The sequence below is a fragment of the mitochondrial genome of Salvia miltiorrhiza, assembly GCF_028751815.1.
Source record: "Salvia miltiorrhiza mitochondrion, complete genome".
Lineage (NCBI taxonomy): Eukaryota > Viridiplantae > Streptophyta > Magnoliopsida > Lamiales > Lamiaceae > Salvia > Salvia miltiorrhiza.
Window position 1 is genome coordinate 132,214 of NC_023209.1, and position 10,287 is coordinate 142,500.

General features: G+C 44.9%; 1 protein-coding gene across 1 annotated transcript; it reads right to left on the reverse strand.

The window, feature by feature from the left end:
• Window positions 1-6,305: 6,305 nt before the first annotated feature.
• On the reverse strand, window positions 6,306-7,001 carry ccmC (cytochrome c biogenesis C). The gene has a single exon. The coding sequence runs from the start codon at window positions 6,999-7,001 to the stop codon at window positions 6,306-6,308; it is 696 nt and encodes a 231-aa protein (YP_008992304.1).
• Between the last annotated feature and the right edge of the window lie 3,286 nt (window positions 7,002-10,287).

Sequence of the window (10,287 nt, forward strand, 5' to 3'; positions counted from 1 at the left end):
TATGTCTTTCATCAATTCACAAAACTATGCTACCAGAGCAAGCTTTGGTTATGGTTTAGCCCTATTGTTAAACTCTCCTGCCTGCCCTGTCTTCGTCAGAAGAGAAAGAGAAGGCATAAAGAGAAGAGAAGGAGACATGGGAAAGGTGGCACAAAGCGGCCTTGCCGAACAAAGACGGATTGAGGGCGGCAAAATAGAATGAAGAGTCCCGCATGAAGGGAGCTGGTAGTAAGGAATGGGAGTCAGCACAAAGAGAAGGCACATCAACCTTCGGCAAAGCCAAAGCTCGAAATCTGTCGTCGATCAACTCCACTAATTAAGGTTTCAAGCGGTTCCTAGCTATAGGAGCATCTTTTTATTTAATAGACAGATAACCCTTGCCTTACTAATAGAAAAGCTTACGCCGTCCTTACTAGACAAGTTCGGCTTAGACTTTGAGGGAGTCGGATAGGCACAACCATCAACGAGACCATAGCCAATAGGCTTCTTGCAGAGGGGAGACATCCACAGATCACTTCTTTATATGAATTGGCTGCCCCTATTATAGGGGATTCTATAAATAGAGTTAGACCACCTGCCACTTCTTGATCACCGAATTTCATGTTCACAGAGGGCGAAGAGCAAAGGGACCATTCTCTTATCTATCTTATAAAGTAAATGATTCCCTCGCCTAGGTAAGGCTTTCACCTTTCACATCCCATTTCAGTACGTAGCCTGATTCTCTCTTCATTGGCCATTAGTGATCGAACAGCCGTTGAAGAGGTCTTGACTACGATGTTATTCGATGAGCATTCTTCCTGGTATTGAAGCGTTTAACTAGCTGGAAAGCCAAGAGTAAACTAGCTTGTTTTGTCAGGTTAAGCAGAAGTATCTGACTCCGCCAATTCGGAATTGAATTACCAGTTGAACTTATATACGTCACCAATTCCACGATGGTTGTTAGTGAAAGAAAGGTAGGAAAGTTCCGGGGGCTCGAAAGACTAGAGGAATCTTCCTTGTGGGGGAGCTCAGCGAAGCCGAGGTTCGATCGACTTCAATTTGATTAGACTCCTTATTAGTTAAACTATTCTTTGTACTTATCTCTTATGGGGTGAAGAAAAGAGCTATTATTGAGCTATGCTATGAAGAGAGCTACGCGGTAGGAAGACAGGTTTAGAAGGAGAAGGCACAGGAACAGGATGATTATCGATGGGCTAAGAGGAGTCCCAGTGCCCGGGTACAAGCACCTCCGAGGCCTGCATGCGAGCTTCAGCATCTTCAGATCTTGAGGGATACCGATCAACAGGTCGACATTGGCGTCGGATTGGACAACGAACTATATATCTGTTAAACGATAACCTCGCCTCATTGGTGATTGATCACATAAGGTCTGAAAAGCGCTTTCTCTATTCTATCACTTCCGCTTTCTTCTTTGCTTTCGTTTCTTTCAGAACCTGCTCATCTCAACCTGACAGCTGACTGGCTGCCTTACCGACCGGAATGATTGAAGAATTCAATTGAACAAGGGGCCAATGACTCCCTTCTTTACGTGCCTTACACCCCTGACTGCGACACTGACTTACTTGATTGATTCATTCTTTTATTTCGCGAGGGCTGACTAATCTCCTCTTCTTCTACTCATAAGAACCAAAACAGGCACTCGTAACCGTCCCTAACCTCTGTCTCTAACCTATTCCCTTTCCTATGTCCTTTTACCCTTTGAACAGCAACCGGAACATGGTCCTAGCCCACAATGCCCATGAAGAACAATAACTCACTTTTTTTCATATTCCTTTGATATAAGAAAGAAGACTCTGAGTTTAGGCTCAGAACAAATGGAAAGAGAATGGAACCAGCAAGGCTTAAAAGCGCCTCGATCCAATTTGCGACCCACCTTGAGTTATTTTCCAACACGTTCCCCCCCATTTTCAATACCTTCTGTAATCAAAGCTTCTGTAGTAAAGTGGAAGGAAATCTGAGACAAGTGTTCTGGCAACTGCAACGCTCCCTGAAAGGTCTAACTCATCCGCCGTTTCTGATTCAAAAATCAAGAATGTCTGTCCCCCTCTTCCTTTGGTTGAGCTAGCCCACGGGCTTCTCTTATTTGTCCGTCCGCAGGGGAGGAAGCTCTCCTATATCATTAAGAACCGGACCTAGCATCTTTGGTTCTCGCATCCAAAATAAGTGGGGTGCTTATGCCGAAGTAGTTGGTGAAGTGCGCCAATGGGTAGGGAGGAAACGTAAGGGTTTCATTTAGCCCACGTTCCAGGCCAAGAAAGAGAGTCTACGAGAGAGTTCGTTTGCTGCCTGTCTGTGTTGTCTAGGCTCTTGAACAAGCCGACATGCCCTAGCTTACTGACAGGGATTCCTTCGCCGATCAAAGCTTTTCCGCTTTGACTGTGAAGGAGGAACCCCGCAAGTATATTCATTGCCCGAGAGATCAGCAAGTTCAGAGTGCGTGTTTGTGACCTAGTATTGGTACTACCTTCGACCGAGAAATTGAGAATTGAGAGAATGCATCTAAAGTTGCCTAAATCGTTTTCAGGTTCTATGAAGCTCTTCCTATCATCTCTAGTCTGCGGGTGGGAGAGAGGTCCATGAATGACTAGACTGACTAGCCGGTGAAAGATAGAGCACCTGTCACTGATCCGCTAGAGCCTCCAGATGGGTTCAATCTAAGAGTAGAATGGGGTCCTCAATCCGGCTAAGAATCTCAGATCGGAAGGTTGCATCGTCTTTCCCAAGACGAAGTAGCCAAGTGTTTGCACCCTGTATTAGTAAGTAGGGAGGGGGTCGAGACACTGAAGAAGGAAATCCAAGTAGTCAACCGCAGTGCTTGCAGACTCTATCGTCGCGGATCAATACCCGGGGCGAGGGGCAATCGCCAATGGGAAACACCAGTCTCGTGGTATCATCGAAGGTTCCAGTTCTGAGGGATTGGAAAAAGTCCTGTTTCTTCGACCAGAGGACTGCAGCCGCTTTCTTGGGGCTAGCTCAACTTATTTTTTGGCCTTTCGAAAGGAATTGCTGGAAAGAGATCTCCGAACGGAGGAAGTGAAAAATCATAATAGTGGAATTACAAATCTTACCGGCGGGCTTTACTTAAAGTGAAAGACTAACGTGCGTACGCGAGACCAAGACGACGGGAAGCATTCAACTTGGGGCTGACGGGGTAGGAACATTTCCTTCTTTTTGATTATTCCACTCTCCAATCCGATTTAGTGCGTTTAAATGGGACTTTGGGTTCTCTGACGGCATACCCCACAGGGGTTGCTTTTCGAACAATTCGAATAGATAAAGTATGCCCGCGTGGCGAAATCTGAGATACCAAATGTTTTCATTTCCCTAGGATCGAGCGATAGGGTGCCTGCCCACAGTTAAGAATTTTTCTCCTCCAAAACGATAAAGTAAAAAAGCCAGTTCGCCCAGTTCGTGTGTATGCCAGCGTTACGGCTTAGCCAACCACTGCTTAGGTTGCTTTTACAGCAGAACTCTCCTCATGGCAGAGAGAGGCCAGGAGTCGGGAGTGGAGCCCTCTTGGAGACTTGTTCACCCGAGGCAGTACATCGCCCGAGCCTTACTTAAACTTAAAGGCCGCTGCCTTCCTTAGCTCTTCGCTAAGCGACATAAACCTTAATGGACGAGGAGGAAAGAGAAAAAAAGAACAAATGCGAGGCCAATAGTGCCTTACGAAAGCGAATAAAGAAGATAAAGGTCAAAGCGATACGACCCTTATTCCATTCCAATTCAATAAGGGATGACCCCTAAGCAACGGAAATCCCCTCTTGTTCCAAAACCACTAGGCATCGAAACAGATATGAGAGAAATGCCCCGAAGAGGCCTAAGGGACTGCTGTGAAACCTTCTTCGAAGTGCTTTTTCGGTTCCAATTCAATGTCTATAGCGAGAGGGAATAGAGCCTTTCCAGGCCTCAGAAAGCAAAGCATGGGCTCATGCAAAACTCCTGAAGGTGAAGGACCGACTCTTTAAATTAAAGAAAACTTATCTATTAAAATAAAAAAGAAATAAGTTCCTTAGCGGAGGAGGAATTCCAAAGATCAAAAATAGCATATCCAATCCTGCAGGACTGGATTCTCGTTATGAACCGGAGAAAGAATCCCTTGTTTCTAGGATCTATAAATCGGAACCGGCATAGCTTGAGAATGTAGGCTTCTCCTCATCAATAGGTACCGAAGCCGACCGAAAGAGTCGATTTCGGAATCTTTCCCCCTAGGGTCTGTTACTCGCGCCTAAGCTGATGTCTGGAATGGCTGTAGTGGGATCTTTATATAACATGGTTCCGACATCGAATGATTCCCCACAAGGTGCCTGAAACTCTCATTTTGACAGCAGAAGTACATCCAGATGGATTGTAAAAGTTTCATTCTCCTTTGCCCCTTCAAAGTTTGCTTAGCCGGCGCTATCCAACCTAAGATCTCTATTCGGATTGGCTAGGTTTGGACTACCTATTTTTGATTTCCTCGAGCGAAAAGCCTTCCCCACTATTAATAAAATGCGATATCTCTTACTGAAAGGGGGAGCTAGGGAGCAGCGTAAAAGCACTATCTTCCAAGGGTTCTTTCCTTTCGAACCCAATCAATCGGGCATCCGCCCGCCAGTGAATAAAGACGAAAGTTTCGGCTAAAATAAAAAAGTGGATCTTCCCCTGCCTCTCTTCTTCCTTCTTTAAAGAAGGCTTGCCTTATGCTTAACATATCTCATTCGAATATGATCAAGCTAGCCATTCTATGCGCATCAGCTGCTGTAGATTCACGATAGGAGGGCAAGATATAAAAGATCGAAGTCAGTGCCTATCAAAAAGAGCCTTAATAGAATATATTATAGGAAGCGATATCCGTCCAAAGTTTTTCCCTGTCTGCTGTCTGATCGCCCCTGCGGAAGGGCCTAGGCGCGGTCTCTATCTTCCTGTGTAAGGGCTGTGGACATATGAATTATGTTCCACTTTTGAACAAAAAAGAAGTTTTAAAGTGGATCGAGACGCATCTGAAAGTATCACAACTCACATCTTGGTCTTGGGAAAAGGCTCAAATCATTTCTATATTATGTTTACGAGGTCAAACCAACTAATCAAGCAATTTCCTGGGTAACTTGCTCTATTCACTAAACACATCGCTACCCAGCCGAGGCGAAGAAGGAGATGCCGATCCGGCTGGCACTTACCGACAGAAGGAATATCGTAGGTTAAGGGTGCAGTGGAAGCAGGCGCTCTAAGGCTAATGTATGGTAGGCGTGGGCTTTGGGCTAGGAGCTCCGCAGGGGGATAGGGTGTGCTTCGCTGGGGCCAGCTGAAACCTTAGATTAGACATAAGGTATCAGACCGCTATCGAAAGCTTGATTAAGTAAGGAAGCGCACCTACGCTCCCACATTCATGGACCGAAGCTTAACATCGATGTCCGAACCCTACCCTTGATCCTTTCCTTGATGAAGTGCCTCTCTTCCCCTCGCTTATTCTAGAATTTGTCTTCAACCTTCTGGTGCAAGTGACGAATTGGATAGTGATGAGATAGAACAAGCCGATTACTTTCTGCACGGGAATGAAAGATGAAAGAAGATTGGATCGACCACTTTGGCGAGTAATGGCTAGCATAAACATAGTCAACAAGCCGACACGGGACTTGTGACTGGTTTCCATGCTCTAGACGATTACACCGCTTGACGAAGTCGTCATCTTCTTTGTACGATTCCCTTTGTGCACTAGCAGGGGAAAGCCGCCAACCTGCTTCTTTTGTTTTGCCATTTTAAAATCCTATCTTTCAGAATAGAGTATATAATGAGAAAGTAGAAGCTGGTGGAAGACTTGAGTTGACTTACTGACTTGAAAGAGTCAGAGTATAAGCGCTGTTCGCCTTTATACGGCTTGACAAGCATTTCCTATTGATTTGTCCCATAAAAGGGACCTATTCTGCGAAATTGAATCAACAAAGACTACCCCGACTACCGATCCCATACTACATTTTCACTATAAAATAAAGTAAGCATCCATAACCCCAAATGCTACAGGAATACCTTTATTTGGCCATTTGCGACCGAACAACCGAGGAACGGTTGCTTCCTACATAACCTACCTACCAGACCAAGGTAAGCGGGTATCAGATCGATGTAGTTCTGGACCCATTTTGTTAAACCAGTTCCTGGACTAAACTCGACTTAGATAGTAAAGTAAAAGAGTCTGTAGGGATACGCCCTACTCCCCTTGCCCCCCCCAAAAGGGCTTTTAAAGCCACCAGGGCCCAGAGCAAGAGGTTGCGGGCCGACACCCAGCAAATCTAAAATCATATGACCATAGTAAACTCCTTCTCGAGCTTCTATTTGATTTCTTCCTTTAAAGGAGATTCGAGAAAAGATGGAATAGGAAGACGTGTTTCCAGAACGAACAAGATAGGGGTTGATAAGGGGGAGTTAGCAAAGTTAGACAAGATTGGAATGGGCATAGGAACATGTATTGATGTACCAGATCGGCTAATGCTCCCAGGTTGATGCGATGTATTCCACCAGTTGACTGAAGACTTGATTATTGGTATATCGATCGGTCCAGCACGGATTGAAATAGGAGCCGGTTCGACAGGAAGCTTTTGAAAACACAGTGCACCCAGGTAAATAAGGAACAAGATGAATACAGAGGTTAAACGAGCATCCCACACCCAAAAGGTGCCCCACATAAGTCTTCCCCGAAACCCCCCAGTAACTAAGGTAAACAACGTAGAAAAAGCACCCATTTCTGTACCGGTTCCGGAAGAGCGAAGAAAAAGGGGATGTTTTGTTAATAGGAAGAAGAAAGTGTTTATAGCCGTAGCGATATAAACAAGAATACTCATCCGAGCCGCAGGAACATGTACATAGGGAATACGAGAATTTCCACCTTGTTGAAGATCTAGTGGTGCTACCCGAAGACTTAAATGAATAGCCATCGCTGTTAAGAACAACCGAGATCCAATGAGAATTTGCGCGTAGCTCCTGGTCTTTGACATCAAAAAATAAGGTTGTAATAAAGAAAGGGACATGTGATAATGAATTCCTAGCTAGTGAAACAAGAAAGACATGGATCTTCAATACAATACGCAATCAAAGGATTTATCTTATCACCCAAAAGAATTCCCCCTTGCTTTCTTTTCGCTCCGCTCGTGCGTGGCACTCCTTGCTCGCGGAGCTACATACTCACTCAAAATGAAAGAAAAACTTAGGCTGAAAAGAAGTACCTTACTTTGACTTGATGCATACATAATATTATGGTAAGGGTAGGCCATGCAAGCTTCGGAAGTCGTGATCCGTGAAAAACCGATAGAACCCCCGGTAAACGTCGGAATCTCTCTCCCTTCGGGAAATATCCTGAAGAAAGGAAGTCAACGTCTCACGCATCATATCTCGTTGAACAGCATGCCGTAAATCACTTACTGATTCTAGGAAATCTTCCAGATAATAAAAGGCCTCCTTTCGGGGGTCACTATATGGGGACAATTGGAGAATGCGCTCAATATTATGCTCTCCAAGCATTAGACTATGAAGCCGGTCTTGTAAGAGGCCTTTCCGTTCCAACACTTGGAGTTCAAAATATTCTATATCAAAGATGCGCCGGTAGTCCTCCACATGGAGCGCCTGATTGAAATGATCAATCACTATAGCCGCATATTCGCTGGGGCGCGTCTCCGGAGGGAGCCCGTAGTACTGCTGGTGTTCCAGAAATGTGATGCGACGAAATATATCAGCTTCATTATCGGCCGCGATCACATTTCGAAAGGTAGCTAGTGATTCTGAGCTCGAGGAATCTTCCTCTACTGGCGGTTGCTCGGGTGTGGGTGGGGTTACCGGTGATTGGGGCGGAGTAGGGGGTTGGTTCACAGGTACAACCTTTGTAACTTCATGGTATACCCATGGATTGGCGAGTTCCTATTTGGAAGGCTGTAATTTCTTAACAGCCGCAGTTTCTACTCCTGCTAATAGTTTAGCGCATTCTTTAAAAAAGAAGAGTTGACTTCAGAGGAAAGCTGGGGTAGCGGTATATCTTTAAGATCTCCTCCAAATCACTGGTATGGCTATCGAAATCGCGAGCATCAGCATGTAGATTTCAGATCCCAAGTGGTAGTATCAGGCTCTTTAGCTATTGTTCTTAAAAAATGACCCGGTTTGGCCCATTCCTCGAATCCCATCCAAGCCATTGGACAGAACCATCCCGTTAAAGGAAACTAGTGAACTCGAAAGTGAAATAAAGTATACTAATCAGTCATATGAAATTGCCCCTTAGTAAGATCTAAGTGGAAGGATTGGATCAAGTATCTCGGAATTGACTCCAAAAGAGTAGCCCTCAGGTCCTAGTTTTCCTTTGGTCTTTTATTCCGGGTATATGGAATTATGGAATACGGATATGGTGCCAGAAAGCGTTGTTAATGCGAGTTCAAGGAAAATGGCTATTTGCGAATGCTTTTTATCCTTGGTTCGTGGAGTTAGTATTTGATCCGCCTAATAGTTTTGGCAGAGTGAAACCACTCGGTACGAACACCCGAGACCTTATTCGGACTTCGCCGTGTTACATCGCTTTTCGCCATATGTACTGCTATTGTTCCGTTTGCTTGTATTTACCCTGGCTCTTGGACCCGATAGAAGGCAGACCTCCTGCGAAGGCGGCTATCGGCGATTCATTCAGCTAGGTGAGTTAGAGCTCTAGTAGTGAAATCAGGCTCAAGGTCCCTATTCGTAGAAAGCTTTTTAAGAGGAGTTTCGTAACCCTTGCGTTAAACGAGCCTCCTCTATTTGTTTTCCATTCCTAAAAGAGCGGCGTAACTATATAAGTAGCCCTCCACGGGTTTCCCTAGAGTGGCCTATAACGTGATTTTTGCTGCCTTTTCTCAAGGCATCTAGGGCTAATAAATAGTAGCTAAAAAATTTTTTAAATGCCATTTACTAGACGAGATCTTTGACTTATCAAGAAACTAAACCATAGCAGGTGGTATGAGTCGCTTTCGGTCGGTCATTTGGGGGTACTTCGGCATGTAAGGATTTTCCTTAACCAATATATCTTGGGTACTTTCTTTCCTTTTGGAACAAGCTTTTCTCACTAACCTGTAATGAAAGCACTGTACAAATGGTTACTATCACTGCCTTCTTGTTCTCTTCTGACTAGCTACTCGCTCACGCTTCCAGTTGTCCAACTTGGTTAGCATTCTAACACAAGGCTTCAACTCGGGACATGTCCTCAGCAGGTAACTAGCCATTGGAGAGTTCAGTGACTATATAAGCAATTTCCATGAGACTTGTTTTAATTTATTTGATAAACTACTATTATATATGACTGAAAGGTAGCTCCTAGTAGTGATACCGAAGGAATATCGCGACTTGGCGGCTAAGCGATTCTACTTCTGCCTTCGGATCCGAGTTTGAATTGGCTAGGCGGCATGAGCGGTAGTCAGTCCTTTTTCTGTTGATGCGGAAGAAGCGGCATGGTTTTGCCCAGAAATAAAAGAAGTTCACGCATTGGCAAACATATTTTCAAAGAGTAAGGAAGGGCTTCAACTGATCGGAACTACGGCTGCCACTCCTACAGGATCGGGATACTTTGATTACGTATTACGAGAATGTCGTTGAAGTAGGATCGCTAGTGGGATAGTCCAGTGGTACTCCTTGCCTCTGTTGAAACAAACAATTACCCAACGGGGACCGACAGACAACTTGCTTAGTAAAGTCTTTTATCTTCCATTCAGGGGTCATGAATGATTAACAGAAACGAAGGGTGAGTGCAACGAACTATACATTTTATATTAGTCTTGTAGCAAATAAAGGTCAAAGGTCCCGGTAGGGGTCAGCAGCGTCGGGAGGCGGAGGTGAACAAGAAGGACTCTCTCTCGCAGCCGATATCCCACCCTTCTTCCGTAAGGATGGATTCGGGCTTAAGCCAACTCGACCAAGTACTTTCCATTTGTAAATGGAGTGTAGTCTGTTAGTGCAAAAACCGACCTCGTAGGGTCCTCAACTAACAGAAAATGGTACCCGTACCTGAAACAACAGGGAAGGCAATGAATTCAAAAGACGAAGAGCGAAACCCAGGAAGCAGATACTCATCTTACTTAAACTGCAGAGCTACGCCACCCGATTCGACGAGTGAAAGAACTCTTGCTCCTAGGCTACAGACGCACCGAGTGAGGAACTCTAGGACGTTCGGGCCTCATTTTGATAAGTCCCTTCTCTGCCATAGGGTTCATTATAGATAACATTCATACGGAGGCATGCATTATTAATACAGTAGCTGAAGTCGCATACTATTATTCTTACACTAACTACCGGCATGTACTCCCATCC